Genomic DNA, 18082 nt, shown 5'->3' with positions numbered 1-18082 from the left:
TGGATAAACTTTAATCCGAATGATGACACCTTTCGCGGCCTGGAGATATAACACCATCGGAGCTCCTTGATATATGCGCTTCAAACCATGGACCAAGGGTTTAAATGTGTGATTTGTGATGTGCAGTTAGTGCTGAAGATCTGAGTGTTTACAATAAATCTGATATGATCTATGAACTTATATATACAATGTATATAATACAATTAATGCATAATACAATTAATGTGACACAATACTTGAGCTTGTCTTCTATATTTTCTGTGTGGCCGTTCTGACATGGGGCCGTTTTGACCCGGTCCCCAACTACGGACATACATGCCTTTAACAATACGTTTAATTCTCAATGTTTCTATACGCGCGTACCGAGTAAAGAAAATCCGTAAAGTATGATTTCATCATTCAAAACTCTTCCGGGTTGTATAGCTGGAATATTGCTGAGTGCGGCGTTAAACAACAAACCAACCAACCAATCTTCCGGGGTGTCTGCTTACCCTTTCATTAGGTATAAAACTCGACGGTTATAATAACAATCTTATTAAATCAGATCTTAGTTCTCGCTACAGCTAAACAAGATCTGATTTGTATTAGGGCTGGGACGAGTAACTCGGGTACCCGGCTCGGGTGGGTACTGAGTAGGACCCGGGTACCCACAGGACTACCGGCCCGGACCCGTGGTTAGTCACGTGATATATTGTTCAATGACAAAACGTATCTAGAACTCTATGGTTACACTACAAGTAACTAATGTTCGCACTAATGTTTCCGACTATGCACCCTTTCCTTCTGATTTTTCATATGGTTGAATAAAGATATAACTTAATTCAACTTCAGTGTATGAATGACCAGATTGTTTAATACATGTATCTAAATACGTTTTGCCAGGGCTATTCTAAAAATGTTCCCAATCGGACATTTTGAGACATCTCCTGAGGCCTACAGTGGGTACCCGGGTATGGTCGGGTAATAGGGGGTTGGGTATACCCGGGTAGTAAATTTAGCCCTAATTTGTATGAGGGGAGATTGTTAAAAAAAACTACCATAATTACACAGTGTTTCGGGTGCTCCAATTAAGTAGAAATAAGAAGTAATTGAAGATGTCTACAAGAAGACCCGAACGTGGGACCAGACCGTGAAACATTGTCGATTTCTGGACATCCGACACCTAATTAAAACACTGCCACGACTGCGGCCTCACAAACGTTTAATCGTGTGTACCATTATGAACATGACAGAGTAAGTGGAACAGCTTCCTAAAATACATGTTCTGCTTGAACGATTACCTTGGAACACAAGGAGTTGAAACGTGTTTGAATGTGTTCACGGGCCTTGGGGCTATTTCGATTAATTACGCAATTTAATCTTCCCTCCATTTCCCGACGTTATGTTTACGTTTGGGTCTTTATCGGTAATCTTCAAGAATATAAGTCTTTGGGGAAGTACTGTATTGCATCAAACGTTGAAACGACGACAGGCCACGTGACATTGAACCGGCGTTTGATTGGTTCTATATATGGAAACAATCAGCTGACGTAGTAACGACCACGTGCCTATATATACTGCGTGGCAACAACGCATCAGTCGGAAAGCGCACGTTAAATCTCCAAAGTAAGTAAGTAAGTAAGTACGTTTGCATTCATTCGAGAAAATTCACAGAACGGGAAGGAAGGGCGTGTTTGGTCCTAAAATTAATTCTTAATTCAGTCAACACTATGCAGATAATACAAGAAATGGCTGAAACCGAAGAAGTGAAAATGAAGAAAACCCGTAGAGGAAAGCGATGTGGTCGCCGAACGAGGCGATGTGAGGAGAATAGTTTTGATGAAATGGCTGACCCTTCCTGCAGTTCAAGCATGGACACGAAAAGTGTGAAAGGGAGAAAATTTTATGTGAGACCAAGGTATAGTCCCAAAGCTCCTCATAATTCCACACAGTTTATAATGGACGATCAGCACCATTGTTTGGTTAACAATGAACACATATTTGATTTCTCAAGGTGTGATGAAATGTCTATGTATTTCAACAATGAAGACGCATCACAAGGAAGTGCCCAGGGATCTCCTCATTCAGACTGCGATTGCGCAAACTCCCATTCAAGTGCCTTGGAGAACGAACTGAATAATTTGCAATTAAATGCATCGCAATATATGGCAAATGACTTTGAGTCGTTTTACAATCAGTTGAGAGCAGAAGAATTGTCGAAGTTGTCCAAAGATGAACTCGTAGACGAATTATTGTCTATTGAAGAGAAAGTTTCTGATTTCGAGGAGAAGATGCAGAAAATGCAAAGAAACACCGATACATTGTCCCCGCCAAAACATGGACTTAAAACACCAGGATTGGGGAACACAAAATTACCACAGGATGTGAATGGGAAAGCACAGTCTATAAACCATATGTCAAGTTTACTAAAAGAACTAGAATTGCTAAAGCAGGAAAATAGCAAACTAAAGCAGAAACAAGATTCATTATTATCTTCATAATTAACTCATTTCAATGTGTAATCAATCATGTAATTTAAGATTTTGTTCTGCATTTTCCCTGTTTTGTGATATGATCATGGAAGTATCTCCACAACTTGATATGATTGAGTCCACTTTCATAAAATACTTGATGTATTTTGTTTTGAGAACTCGGAAGTTTTCATTTAGCCAAAATGTTTTAAAGGAGTATGAAGAAAGAAGAACTATTGAGGAACTTTTCTTAATTTTAGAGATAAGCTACAACTGTAGATATTTTGAATGTCAGTCAAGCTACAAGGTGTTGCTTGATATGTGAATGAATGTGAATGCTTGTCTTTGAGTCAAGCCTTTGTTTTAAGCATATAAAATGTTGGAATGAAATCATTATCTTTGTCGTCGTGTGTTGAACTACTTATTACTGTTGAGTTTTTCCTTTTCAGCACTTGAGACACCTGGTGACCCAGCAGCTGTTCACTGTCCAGCTACGGACAAGGGTTCGAGTGACCAGCTTGGTCATTCACTCCGTGGACAGGAGGTAACACTGGTCTTGAGTGTCATTTTAGCAGCTGTAACTTAAGTTGAAACAGTAACTGGGACTGAAATGAAAAGTTTTTTCTTATAGCCTTAGCAGTGATTTCTCAAGAAAAATGACCATGTCATTGGGTGTTTTATCAGTTTTTGACAAGATTTTCTGAATTGTGTATATCACTTACAAATTTAGAAGGAATCTTCAGGACGTTTGTGGCAACGTTCTTGAATCTAAACATATCTGAAACCTTCGCCAAATAGAACATCGGTCATGAAATTTTGATGCTGGTATGGATTTGTGGTATCTCAAGCCATTGTAATTTATAACCATCAAAAGTATCTTAGGAACTGAATATTATTAATTTTGATATGAACCATATTCCACGATTGTTCAGCACCATGTTGTAGACAATCCCGAAGCCGTCATTGATTGTTGAAGCAATGGCTATTCAAATAGCTCCATCGTTTCTTGCCCTTTGATACACATGTATGTTAATACACTGTTACTATTACCTAGTATGTATGGTTCTCATAGGTGGTCATCAAATTTGTTATTTGAAAAATAACTTTTCATTTCAATCCTTTCAAAATGCAGGCATTGACTTCAAGTATCAGAGGTTTTGACTTACCAATGATATAAGTTGTGTTTTTGCATATATCCCTGGTACTGGGTTTAATCTATCAATATTTGTTGCAGCGGTTTCCAACTACAGTGAACTGAACTGTGCTGGCTGACGGTGCCAAGAAATGAGTATTATGGTATTATCAGTTGCCTAGCAACTTACCTTTTGTGTTGAAGAAAAGTTTTGAAGGATTATGTATGACAAGAATAATCTTTATTTCTCCGATACATGAGCATGATGAGCAAATTTGATTAAATATATATTTCATTTTGCCATTATGTTAGGAATGTACAATAATGTGTTGATGGCTGATATTTACATCTTGCAAGGTAAGATAGAGGAATGAAGACAAGACTCCTGGCGTTTGAGGGACTCCTCCAGGATGCTGATGTACTCCTGGAACTTGTCTCTAGCAGACTGGCCAGCGCTCACTGAAAAATGGTATAAACTGAGTTAATACATGCTACTTCTGCAGTCTCTATTGTTTTCTCCGAGCTACAGATACTCAAAACCCAATTACTTTCAATTACCTTGTGGACAGAAACTCATGCATTAAATGAAAAACAGCACACATAAATACCCAAATGAAGTTTTTTCAGCATGCATATAACGAACACAATTACGAGCTAACTTGCTTTCTGAGTGAAGCCTATATTGAGCACCATAATATTCATCTAAATCATTTTTATATATATTTTTTTAAATCTCAAAATACTTATTCATTTTGGAAAAAAAACTAGTGATGAATAGATGAGTGAAAAAATATTGATTACACAATGAAAAATGTAATAATCCAATTATAATAGAAACCTTCCAGTAAAAAATCAATTGCTCAAAATGTTATCTGGGGTTATCCATGTTAATGCTCTTTATTAGCAGCTGGGGCCTGTTCCACAATAGAAATTTACTGCCAAGACAACAAGACGGATACATTATGCCCTAGTAGTTGTGGCGTACAGTTCAACCACATATTGGCTAATTCTCCCAACCCCCACCAAACAAAAGTAACAAAAATTATTAAGGGTCATATATTTATATATAATCATATCCAAATGACCCTGAATCAAAATCAAAATATATTTTTGAAATCGATGAGAGAATTCAAGCTGATCCAGTGACACAAAATGGAGCTTTGCGAAGTCCATATTGTCGAAATAAAAGAAATTTACATTTTGAAGAGAATAACAAAACATAAGAAGTGATATTAACTCCATAAATGACAACCTGTCACCATTTTGCCTTGTCAATATGGAACTAACAAAGAAAAGGGAAGTGAACAGTTTGTGCAAGGGCTAGACAATTACGATAAAGGGAGACAATTTGCGTGGAGGTAACTCTTGTATGACAATAGTTCCATCCACTGCACTGCATTGAAATATGTTAACTGCAATGAAAAATATCGCTTCAGGAAAACTCAGTCTTTCACAATGAAGTATATAATACATTGGAAAACAAGTATGGCCACAAGAGGCCAATGGAAGATCGACTGGTCACTCATGCACATTCCCTTAATCAGATTTGGTGTGTTGTCAAGTGTTTCTGAATGCACAAGACAAAACTTTCTTTTTTTCTTTTTTCTTTTAGTTGATTTGAAGGCTATATTTTAGGTGTGCTTACTTAGACTCTTGGTTTCAGTGACCAATCAAAAGTAGTCCCCCACCCCTGGGTTAGAAAGTCTAACACTCATATTTATAATAAAGGTAGATTTCCAACAAGGTAAGTATGTTTTCTAGAAGTCAAAGAGACCCATTTCTGCCCTGAACATAGCTTGGAATAAACAGTAATGGTACCTAAGTTGTCGACTTTGTTGTCTGTGTCTGCATCAGTGGACTCCTGTCCAAGTTGTGTGTATGTGATGCGGATTTGGCTGATGCTGCTGAGCAACTGAAACAAAGATTGGGTGCCGCTTCAAATGTCACACTCGACAATATTCCAGTTAAATGAATCTAGTCTGGACCAGACAAACCAGTGATTGGTGAAAAAAATTCAATCTAGACATGGTAGAACCCCTATTAAGTCGCTACATGTGACATGCCAAGGTTGGCGTGGGTCCAAAGTGATGGCATCGTTTATGCTGATATTTTGTAGGCAGATACTAAACATCTTGACAATCTGAACAAGCCTCCACAGCATGATTACAATGACTGATTTGCCTTTAAAGGTCATAGTATATTGTGCCATCTTCCCAAGGCAGAAGAGTTAACTGACTATAAAAGTCCAGTTTCCACCCTTGCCGAACTAGGCTGGAATTACTGGGCTCGATCGTAGCGCCACTAGTGTCTATTACCAGTTATGTTCCTTCTAAGCTTCTATGGACGAATCAGATTCCACCTCTCATATCACTTGCATTTGCTTCACACAAAATGGTGGCGCCCAGTCAAAACTATCTGATCGATAATCAAGATCTATATTGTGATAAAACGGGTTTTACATCACGAAATGCACCAAATCACGAGAGCACCTTGATTAAAAACATGAAAAAGATTTGGAAAATATCTGTTGACAACGAGTTGGTGGTGCAGATGCTTTGCAAATCCTGCAATCGACCAAAATCTGCACGACAGTTTCCGAACCGGACTCGTTTGTCCAGCCAAAATGTAACTCCATAATACCAGCCTAGTTCGGCAAGGGTGGAAACTGGACTTTTATAGTCAGTTAACCCACTTGCCTCGGGAAGATGATATTGTGCTTGTTTAAAAGCATTCTCGATATCAGAACATTACATATCTTTGTGGCTCAAGCACTGGTTGCTTCTGCCTAATTTATACATGCTTAAAGGGCAAGTTCACACGGAAATGAACCTATTTTTCTTGTACTTTTTCCACATTAAAAGTGTTAACCTAGAAGTGTCATAGACAAAAATATTAAAATATCACAATTAATTAACATATTTTTCGCATTAAAACGATTTATATTTTTCACATTTACCAAGTGTTCTATTTCCACAACAAAAACACTATGGCTTATGCCCCTTGCAATATGACGTCATTGGTGCCAATTGATAAACATTATGACGTCATCATGCTTTGTTAGAGCCGCTTCACGTGGTGTAGGTCCAGGTGTGTGATTCTAGCGTCTCAGATGCCAGCCAGCATAGTGTTATGCTGAGTCACCACTGCGCCGGAGTGTGTCGTAGGCCATGTTGTTTTACCGCAAACTGGTACTTGATATCTTTTGCGTTGAGAATAGACAGGGACCCAGTTGAATTGGCACCAATTACGTCATAATCTAAGGGGGATAACTCAGGCCTGTTTAGCTCGAAAAACGAAGGCCTCATAACGGCATATCATTTTCACACTATTGTGAGCTTCCTACTTTCACTGTGAAAAAAATGAGTGTATATTTTCAAACACAGATACTAATTAATTCTAAAATTGCGTTTTGTTTAGAAAAAGAAAGAAAGTGATTTTTGCGTGTACACTTCCCCTTTAAGGTATTTTACTTGGTTTACACAATTTCATATTAAGTCACACAAAGCTCTAGCTCACCTCAAGTTTTATGGAAAAATATTTACATTAAGGTAAAGGAGAGAATGACAATCATGGAAGCCATGTTCTAATAAGAAAGTTGACCACAGACTGGCAATAAGCCATGACCTAAGCTGACTTTACTTCCAGTCTGTATAAACCTGCCTAACCTACCTGGTGAAACTGGTGCAGGATAGTGTGTACTCTCTTGAAGGCCTTGCCGAGACCAGTGAGGGATGGGGGACTCTTGTTGCACCAGTGCCGCATCTCATTCTCATAGCAGTAGGTGAAACTGACGGTCAGCTGTGACAGCTCAGACAGGACAACGGTCAGTGTCCGACTCATAGTGTCCAGTTGCTCATTCTCTGCACTGGTCTGGTACCTGTGCTGCACACAGGAGAACAGTTGTCAGTTGTAGGTAAACAATGGAGGGAACAGTAGGCCCGGAGATTCAGGAAGGGTGGTCTTTAAAATGCATGCACCAAGACGATACGACTAGGCATATAGCTGACACTGTAGTAGACAGTACATGGACACATGACATTTTGGAAGGTTTCAAGGTGATTTCTATGTATTTATTTTTAACCGACAGAAATTTAATGTGATAAAATGACCATCATAAAATACTACGATATTGGACCACTTAAAGCCGCACATTTTTCATTTTTCATTCCATGGGCTTGTCGCCCCAACTGAAAAGCAGCTGTAAAAAATAATGAAACATAAACAGATTTATTTTTATTATGTCTCCTACTAGTAATACAGACCATTTTATACATAAATTCCACGTCTACATCACTATCAGAGATTCCATGGCAGTAGGATTTTCATATAAATCAATAAATGATTGACATTTTAAACATATATTAATTTGTTCTGTTGAACCCCCTCATGTCATAATATTTCAGTTATGTGACGGACGGCTGTAAATAATCAAGTCTCAGCCAGACAATCCAGTGATTGACATCATGCTCATGGATCCATGCAAGTTGGATACTACGACATGCAGTCAACTAAGTCACCAACCCTCACCATTTGATCATTTAGTTGTCACCTACAACAAACACAGGTTGCTGGGGACCTATATTCTTAGTATCTTACCCAGAATCCCCAAAAGATGATCTCCCCCTTAAGGGTCTCTCACACCCTAATCTATTTTGCTCTGCAACAGAGGCTGGTACAAAAGAAGATGTGTGTTGGAGAAGGAAATCCTTACTTGTTGCTTGAAGTCTATAAGTATTTCAATCTGGCGGTTGAGATTCTTTGTGACCTGTGTGGTGATGTTGACAAGAGCAGGCAGGTCGGGAACTGGAGGGCTGCAAGCACACAGTGCAAATGTCATGCATCGTCAATACTGTGGCATGAGCTTAGAATCTCTGGGACGATAAACACTATAGTAACATGACAGTCAGAAAGTCTGGTCTGTGAAATGACAGGTGATACAGCTATTGGTTGGTTGGTTTCTTGTTTAATGCCGCACTCAGCAATATTCCAGCTAAATGACAGCGGTCTGTAAACAATCGAGTCTGGACCAGACAATCCAGTGATTGATATCGTGAGCATCGATCCACGCAATTGGGATCGATGACATGTATCAACAAAGTCAGCAAGCCTGACCACCCGATCCCGTTAGTCACCTGATACGGCAAGCATACAGTGATGATTATGAATACTTTCCCTTTCAGATGAAACTTCTTTGCAATGGAGCGTGGTCCATAATTTGGGGGTGTTTGTGGGGGAAGCCATCAGATTTTAACAAATTTGTGGGCACTAAAATTTGCAGATCCGTTGAAGATTCTCATCCCTGTACAACATATTTGTAAAGTGACTCAGGTACTGGCACTGTTTACATACCTGTCCTTGGAGAATCCCTTCTCCACCCACTGTATGTCCAGTTTTCGCTGAAGGTCTAGTGGCAGCAGACTCACATGGCAGTTGAACAGGACGTCCGTCTTCTCCTGATTTGCCAGATGATCCATCAGGAGGCAATCAGCCCCGAACTGCTCTGTCAAACCTGTGCTTGGGCTGGTGAAATAAATGTTGTGAATTCTGCTATATACAATAAACAACCCCAATAATATTTTAATTTGGCAGTGAAATACGAATAATTTCAAGTGAAATAACATGATATTATTACTTGTGCCCTTGGTATGATTCTACAAACCTTTATTGCCGCCAAGGTGTGCAATACAAGGAAACTTAATAATTGAGTGTGTGGAATTTAAAATACATAAAATAATGGATATGGTGATTAAGCAAAAATGATTTTAATCTTATTGAGTAATTTGACACAGACACTTTCACTTGTGGCAAAACATAATTCTAATAATCATTACCAGTGTATTAAATTCTCCAAAATTTCAGCCAGACAACAAAAGGGTAAACATAACAATAGTACTGTTTAATGTTAGTTCTCAGAAAATAACAATAAACTGGTGGATTGTCATTAGTAACTTTAACTCCCGACCACCTGACGTGCAACCTTTCAAAACTGACCGTCCACAGCAACATTGACCATCTCGGACTGTCAGGCAGGTGGGTTTAAAACCATATCTATGCATTCTCTTTCGTGATAAAGTTCATTATACAAGTCTCTGTACCTGACCACCCCTGGACTCCGGAGTGCAGCCATAGTGGTCTCCTCCGAGGCATCAATGATGCTCACCATGTCTATGAGTTGGGTCATGAAGGATGCCTGCTTGGACACGGACGTCACACCCTGGATGGACAGAATCATTGTCATTCTCTGGCACTGTCATATTCAAATTTAGTAAAATCTAAAAATAATTTTACATTTGTATACTTATCTTGCATTACTCCTTTATGGATTTAGTGCTGTTTTTTGACATAAAGATGAAGCTGTGTGAGGTCCAGCTGAAAAAGAAGTTGTTCTAACTGGTTGTGTGGCACTTACCATCACAAGGTGCCCACAGAAGTGGGGAGGGAGCTTTGCGACGGTTGGGCCACTTTAGACGTAATAGTGCAGGATAAGTATACCAATGTAAAAATATTTATATTTTAATAATTTCCTTCACTTATCCTGCATTACTCCTTAATGCATCTGAATAGGACGGTGTGGATGTGGGCATACCCTCAGATGTGATCCTCAAGATATTCTTTTCAAGAAGTCCTGGGAAGAACCCTCAGTGATTAAACATGGCACTAGTGTAATCCCTCCTCATCTTCAGCAACCATCGTGGATCGTTTGTGCCCAGGTCTTTCAGATACATGAACCAGCCCCTCACAGAGTTCCATCAAGGCACGATCAAAATCAGAGCGAGGCTTTGGGTTGCCCTAATCTTTGAAGGACCTTGGGAAGGTGGTGGAAAGTATACATTCTTTGAGCATCCACTAGGATGTTCTGACAACCTGGGATGTGTATTTCACTCGATCTACCAGATGGAAAAAACAGAACGTCTGCTGCAGCAGGGAGTGAGAGTGTGTCATCCCCTGGATGCGCAGACACAGACCACTGTGATGTTTTCTGTTGAGATGGCTACCTTGGCATTCTGGAGTATGTGCGTTGATTGTCAGACGACAGCCCTGAAGCTGTCTGGTCCTCTAGATGTGCGCCCCAACCCTGTAGAGAGGCGTCTACGAACTGACGTGAAGTAGACTTGAGCTCAGTCAAGGAGACTCCTAAGACATTTGACTCCACCGTCCACCACAGGAGATGATATGAGATGTGAAGGTAGGACGATGGAGACCGATGGATCCTGGTCATCATGGGCATCTGCCTAGTCATTGGCATTAGAAGAGGCGTAGGAGAGATAGCGCTCTTAGACCTAGATGAAGACTGTTTCAAACCAGAAGTGGAGGATATGGACACGATGCTAGGTGTGGCAGGGGTCTCGAGTGGGATCTCTTGAGAGTCGGACATCCTAGGGTGTCTGAGGGCCTGCTGAGAAAGGTGCTTCCTAGATACCTGGAGGTACTTGGAAAAGCCTGGAGAGAGTAGTCTGCAGAAGCTGCACTTTGTAGCCACGGAGCAAGGGTTGGCACAGTCCAGACACAAGGGGTGGGGATCCCTGCAAGACTTTTTACCGTGGCAGTGATAACAATGGGGCCTAAATCTGCGATTAAGCAGAGGCCATAATCACAAATAAACAAAGAGAATGCTAAGGCAAATTTAACCCAGAAACATAGCAGTTAAAGGATCAAATTAAGCAGTATAAAAGTGTGAAAACACTTTTATTACCAAATGGAAAGCAATAGGTAAGACACAACAAAAGAATTACCCTGTAAAATAAAGAAGAAATGATGTAAGACACAAGACCGTGACAACATGTGAAAATCAAAATGGCTAATTTGAACAACAAAGCACATGATTTTTACAGTGACTTGTAGCCACTATCATGCGCAATATATTAAGACGACGGTGAAACTATGTGATAACGTGTTTAGACACAAACCATAAGAATGATATAAATCGCAAAGACATGCTGAATAATGAACAAGCAAAAGGACGCCAGTAGATAAGCTGGAGCTTTATTATACACAACTTGTCAGTCTGGTTGACAAGCAGTAATGTGATGTTCCATGACATCATAACTACCGTGGTCATATGTGCACTGTGATGGGCTTAGCCACAAGTTGGAACAACTCCTTTTTCAGCTGGACCTCACACAGCTTCATCTTTCTGTAAAAAAACAGCAATAAATGCATGAAGGAACATTGTAGGATCAGTTAAAAATATGAATTTTCTTACGGTTGAATAACTAGTCTGTGACTTGTCCGAGTCTAGTAAATTTTATTTCTGATGTGTAAACTCAGATAATAATGTCCTTATGCCGACACTAGAGTCTACTGAAGATGACAGACATGTTCTGCAGTGGTAGAAATTGGGAAAAGTCCCATGTTCCTTGCCAAACTGCCCAATAGTTAAAGTATCCTGAAGACTAGTAGAAATTTGTCCTTTTTAAGAGTTTTGCTATATGTGTAATCATTTTAAGGACTAGTGGACTAAAACTGTTAGTTATATGGCTGTTCTGGATAGTAAACTCACAACTAGCATATAAAATTCTAAAATGCCATGAAGACATCAAATAAAAGACCACTATTATTAGGGCTGGCTAAAAAGGTCGATAATCAGAATTATCGTCGATTGGAAGAAATATTAACGATTATCAATATGAAAGTTGTCTTATCCTTAATATCTTACATAAACTATTGTGATGCAATAGTTTAAATTTCCTGAAAAAGACTTGATATTGTTAATCATGTCAATTGCTGAAGACGGAAAGTAACTGCTTTAGTTATAACCTAAATGTCCATAAATTAATCCATGCATCAATATGTCACCACTCACCCGTGACGTAAAATATGTTGATCTCTTTCGGACTTTTGCATATTTGCTCAAAGTTACTTTTCTAATATTTATCGATAATTGATCGATATTTCGTTAATGAATACTGATCTCTATGATCTATTTTGATAGCCAGCACTACTATTTATAATGTCCCTAACTGTTACACTTTTTTGTGTCATGAACTGTAAATGTTGTACTCACCCTGATGAGGTCAACATCATCGTATCTACAAAGGCCCAGCGTGTTGGCCACGTCCAGTAGTCCTACAAAAACAACTGCTGTTTACTCTGGATCTTGGGAAGGCTCCAACATTTCCACAATAACAATTCCATTCAGGACTTACATTTACAATGACACATTACATGAGTTTCAACTTTCTACATAATTTATTAATTTCTTTTTCAGTTTTTCTAAATAGTGAAATAAAATTCTACTCAAAATATCTTAAAACCATGTTGATCAAGAATTGAGAAAAACAGAAATACAGGAACAATTGACATGCTTAGTATTCTGTAAATTCTAGGAAATGTATCGTCTGACATGGTTAGCTTCCAAAATCAGGGAGTCATGATATAATCACACATTTTAGATCCATACTTTGTTCTCTAGAACAACAATTTTTATTAATCTCATAGGGGGCACGGGTGGCCCCGTCGTCTAAGGCGCCACAATTCGCTGTGCAGAGAAACCTATGATTGTGGGTTCGAACCCCGGTTTGCCCCGATTATGTTTCTAGGTTTGTCAGCACCATACCCGTGCTCCTGGGTTTACTGAAGTGGTAAACGTCTGAGACTCGCATTACTTTGGGCTTTCCTCCCACATTAAGCTGACACGCCGTGATATAACTGTAATACTGTTAAAAGCAGTGTTAAACCCAACTCACTCACTCATTAATCTCATAAAAAGAATAATGACAGAGATTGCACCACAACTGATGCATACATGTAAACAATGCAAGATTTGTGTGTCAGATAAAACCCTGACTTATGATGCTAATATTTGTGTGAACACTGACTTTGTATTCTTGAGTCCATCTTGGATCCAACTGGGGCATAGTCTGGATCCAGAACCTCAGCAAGCTTTGAATCAAATCTGAAATAAATTTGAACCCAGTAAGTATAACATTAGAAGACTTGCTCTGCTCCAAGGAACATTAATCGTTTCAAGTCTAGGTCTCTATGTTACCCCATTGTATGGTAATTGGTCTTGTGTGAAACTGAAACATAGACTCTATTCAAACAATTGTCCAGTGACTTATATCTCCATTTTATGATGATGAATACCCGAACCCATTATCTACCATACATTCTTTTTCAGCCCTTTTGGAAAGAAATGACAACTGAAAATAACCATCAGAGCTCCAGATAAGTTTTTGGTGTTGTGGGTATTTTACCCATGCATGTTAAAATCATTGGGTTTCAGTAATTCTATCTGGGTATCCAAATTTCTGTAACCCACTAGTTTTTACACATGTTAAATATTTAACAACACTATTCATCTAGTCCCTGCAAACTGGTGTCATGTGGTTTAGAGAGCTTTATAGGACTAAAAAATACCATGATACTTCCACAAGAAAGTGTGATGGCAAATGATCATGATGTAATTGTCATCGTGGAGTTTGGCAAGGTTGACGGAATGCCCGTTTATAATTTCAAAATAAGTTGCTGATTCGCTAATCGAATACGCAGGGTTACTTAACAATATTTTGATGATACGCACAAGTTTGATTTTTGTAGCGTATCTGTAGTTTCGTTGCGTATTTGATACGCTTGGATTTTATTTTACTGCATATTTCTGCATTTCTGATGCGTATTTTACGCAGATACGCAGCTTATCTGGAGCTCTGACCATCCAATCAAGTCATACAGTTCCTACATGAAACAGTTGCTGATATCAATATTGCTTGACACGTCCTGTTACATACTGTCTAAATATAACTGGGAATTTAACACCTGGTTATATGTGGACTTCCATTTTCAGTACATTAAAAGTAATACATCATTTCTGACAGTCTTAAGGTTCCCTTAAACTCATCAAATATATTCAGGGCTCTCGCTGTGGGGACAAAGCAGTTTTGGAAGTGGGGTCCTTAATTTCAAACTAAAATGTAAGATATTCTGTGGGAAGCTACTCAATAGAATGATTAGAATGCAGTGTATCTTCCCAAAAGAATCTATGGAATCAAATGGTTCCAGTGTAGTACCATAATACAATAGATATAGATAGGTGTACATCAGAACATTTTAGTAACCAGATAAAATGGCATGTTAACATTGGTATAAGTACTCACTACAAATACAACAAATGTATACATTCCAATTTCAGGAAATATTTATTCATCACAACTATGGCATACACCTCACTGTTTCTGCAGCAGACATTAGAATAGTAATATTTAACATAATAATCAATCCTTATAACTACATACAAACTAAATACTTTTCCTAATTCTAAACACAGATTGTATGACTAAGTATCACAGAGCAAAGCTGTAAGTTTTTTCTAAAATAACTACAGACTTGAATCAAACTAATGAGAACTGCAAATTGGCCCTAAAAGCCCTCCTAGGTTAATTTTCAAATAATTTTGATAACAATGAATATGTATCTTTAGGGCACCAGAGTTAAAAAAGCTTACTTTGAGAATAGCCACTGTAACAGTCTAATTCTTGGTTCTCCAGGTTTGAAGAGTGGTTCTGTAATCCATGATTCATCAACACCCTCTGTAAATGGGCAGCCAAGTTGCTGGGAGGAGAAAGGAGGGGTATCATGATGTAGCCACATTTTTACAGTTATTATCATAGTAATACAGTTCTGGGATTAAACAAGTTAAAACAAGCATTGTTCCAAGTGATTAATCATTTTCCAAATATAGTTCAAGATAGTGAATTTGGTGCAAGAAACAAAACTTAGCGTATAACATACTGAAGATACTGAGAGAGAATGCTTAATTGCATGAATTTTCTAATCCCATACATTACTGATCAATATTGATCATGGATTGGTTTTTCAAGCAAAAAATGAATCTTGAAAACTTAAACAAGTCACAACACCAATATCACCAGACTAGAAACTATTTTTTGTGACAGAATGTTGTAAATGGAGATATAATTCACTGGACCAATAGTGCCAAATCTGACATTGTGAAGCATTCATCATTCCCTTTAGAACATGTTGACTAGCCAGTAAGTTCCCAACAGTTAAATGCGTTATGTGCTCATAATATTTACAAAGATTGATCCTACGTGCATCCATCACATTTGTGATGTAGATACCAAGTATACCTCTCTTTGTAATCCAAAAATCGACTGATCCTCTACTCATGTCTATAGATTGTTTTTTTATTTATGAAACACATCAACAAACCCTGCTTAATGCTTATCAACGTTCTCAACTTCTACATGTTTCACTATAGTCAGATAGTTCAGGCACTGATCACTGTCCTACCTATCAACCAATAGTTGTGTTCAACATTGATCATTGATTGTATTGTGTGGTATCGTATTATGTATGAGGAAGCTTTCATATAAAGGCTTTTCCTGTTCCTATTTATATGACTTTATTAAAATGACTGATGCACAGGGTAGTTTATATAATCATAAGTCATTTATCAACTCTACTGTTCATTATATTTGTTTATATTCAAGATAACCAGGTAATTATGTATATGACTGCATTTGGTGTACAGTAAGGACAACGTATGATTTGCGTGTACCCTCATATTTGAAATGACCAAGAAAACGAAGCAAATAATAAGGATCTAAATAGTATGTTAGTAAAAATACAATCGAAATCTCAAGAATAATTGGCGATTAAATGACCCACTAGCTATCATTCGCATATTAATGTGTTCTCGTATAACACACTATTTACTTGATCTATCACGAACTTATGCGAACAAGAAAATAACATGTTTTGACAGGTCGACAACACAACAATCAACATAACTTTCTCCATTCCTTCCCATCTGTGCCCTATTTTTATGTACCCAAATACAACAGACTATCCCATATTATCATGGATGTCACTCAGAGTATATGATAGACAACAACTAACATCAAGTTTCTCCTTGAAACATTTCCCCAACTTGGCTGCCTTCGAAGTTGCCGCCATTTTGACTCGGTTACATGTAAAAATTTTGCCGGTCATACTAAAAGTGAAGCTGCTACTACGAAATGAGATCGATCATATACGAACTTACAGGTCGTTGATATGAGCCTGTGATGAGAATTATGAACAAAAAACAAACAAAAATAAATGCAAACGAAACAGATATTTTGATCATTTTAAGTACCTAATTATTCAAGTCAATTTACGTAAATTCTGCAGTCCAATTTTGATAATATTCTGCCCATTTTAAAGCTTAGTTTTCATGAAGTTTGTGGTTTTGCATCTGTTTGACTTGTGGCAGGCATTTTTCTGACAAACCTATCCATAGCTAGAATGGCTTTTGAAGTCAATCTGGTGATCACTCGTGGAAACATACAGACATGCACTTTTGGCAAACAATCATACAATAGTCAACTTCACCTCCAAAGAAAGTAAATATCCATTTACATGTTTAAAACCAACTTTCAACTCACATGTTAAAAACCCCTTTTGCAGTGTATTTGATAAACTCTGAGGTGGATAAATGTAAAATTCTTCACAAGTTCTGCACATAATGTGATTTTCTGCAAGAGAGGTACATTTCTGAACCAAGTAGTCATTTCTGCAAAATATTCCGCGACCACGACCACGGAACACAGCATGGACTATTGTGGATTTGTATATTAGATAGTTTTTCGTAATAACTGATTATTATCATATGTTAAGTAAGTCCAAGGATTTTAGTTATTTCTTGTTCTACTTCCTGCTTGCACGGAACAATAGGTGGATGTTAATTTTCATGCCATGCGTAGGACTGAGATTGTCAAAACATGTGATCCTGCATAGACTAACATCTAGTCTCTGAAATGAACATATCGTACAGAAAAAACAGTTGTTCAGTTATCTTAATAAGCCCAGTGACTCTCTTCATTTTCAGATACTGCAGTAATCTAGACTTGCCAAACATTATAGACTTGCATGGGCTGTATTTGATATATATTTGTATCAGGGTCTGTAAGACAGACTAGATCCTGCTCTACAGTTAGGGATCCTAAGTAAAGATCTAGGTAAAACTTATTTGTAATTGCAGGGTCCAACAAAATATTTGTTCTGGGTAGAACAGGATCTGCAGTGTCTCTGGAATATCAGTTGTCCTGCAGAACATGTGCTGCACTTTTACACATCTATGTCACACATTCTTACAATTTCTGTCCTTTTATTCTGTGAACAAAATGAGGAGGCTGACATTTCAGTCAGTTTGACAACTGTGATTTGAAAGACACTTGTCTTGATTAATGTTTGCTGGCATTTGTCTAGTGGGCAGCAATTGTATGTGTAATTGTATCAGTTGTCTCCCCATGACACAAGAGTGCTTCCTGGCAACATATTGTTTTGACTAGGGTTGGGACGGGTAACTCGGGTACTTGGGTCGGGTGTGTACTGAGCAGGACCTGGGTACCCACAAGACACTCTGGACCTGTGGACCTGTGGTTAGATATATAGTTTGACAAAAATTATACATGAATACACTACAGGTCATGAATGTTCACATTCCTTCTGACTTTTATATTTTTGAATAAAGACTTCAGTGTATGCATGACCAGGGCTC

General features: G+C 38.2%; 2 protein-coding genes across 2 annotated transcripts; one reads left to right on the top strand and one right to left on the bottom strand.

The window, feature by feature from the left end:
• The first annotated feature begins 1629 nt into the window (after positions 1–1629).
• On the top strand, positions 1630–5404 carry LOC124117373. Its single transcript, XM_046479203.2, has one exon. It carries the CDS (start codon positions 1710–1712, stop codon positions 2478–2480), a length of 771 nt encoding a protein of 256 aa, XP_046335159.2. The 5' UTR covers positions 1630–1709; the 3' UTR covers positions 2481–5404.
• Positions 3807–16517, bottom strand: LOC124117372. The gene is made up of 10 exons (XM_046479202.2): positions 16441–16517; positions 15023–15129; positions 13401–13477; positions 12587–12648; positions 9678–9796; positions 8932–9102; positions 8294–8393; positions 7252–7464; positions 5401–5494; positions 3807–4041 (listed from the first exon to the last, which is right to left on the bottom strand). Exons 1-10 carry the CDS (start codon positions 16495–16497, stop codon positions 3926–3928), a joined length of 1116 nt encoding a protein of 371 aa, XP_046335158.2. The 5' UTR covers positions 16498–16517; the 3' UTR covers positions 3807–3925.
• Positions 16518–18082: the final 1565 nt, after the last annotated feature.

The sequence above is a fragment of the Haliotis rufescens genome, unplaced genomic scaffold (genome assembly GCF_023055435.1).
Source record: "Haliotis rufescens isolate VD_foot unplaced genomic scaffold, xgHalRufe1.0.p SCAF_22, whole genome shotgun sequence".
In the NCBI taxonomy this organism is placed as follows: Eukaryota; Metazoa; Mollusca; class Gastropoda; order Lepetellida; family Haliotidae; genus Haliotis; species Haliotis rufescens.
This window is presented reverse-complemented; position numbering and strand designations above follow the sequence as displayed.

What these genes read in the sequence shown, in the direction of transcription:
- LOC124117373 (XM_046479203.2), top strand. Translation starts at nt 1,710, where the DNA reads ATGCAGATAATACAAGAAATGGCTGAAACCGAAGAAGTGAAAATGAAG.
- LOC124117372 (XM_046479202.2), bottom strand. Translation starts at nt 16,497, where the DNA reads ATGGCGGCAACTTCGAAGGCAGCCAAGTTGGGGAAATGTTTCAAGGAG. An exon ending in GATGGACTCAAGAATACAAA is followed by an intron (nt 12,649 to 13,400) that starts GTCAGTGTTCAC and finishes TTGTTTTTGTAG; the next exon opens with GACTACTGGACGTGGCCAAC. An exon ending in AAGGGATTCTCCAAGGACAG is followed by an intron (nt 8,394 to 8,931) that starts GTATGTAAACAG and finishes GTGTGCTTGCAG; the next exon opens with CCCTCCAGTTCCCGACCTGC.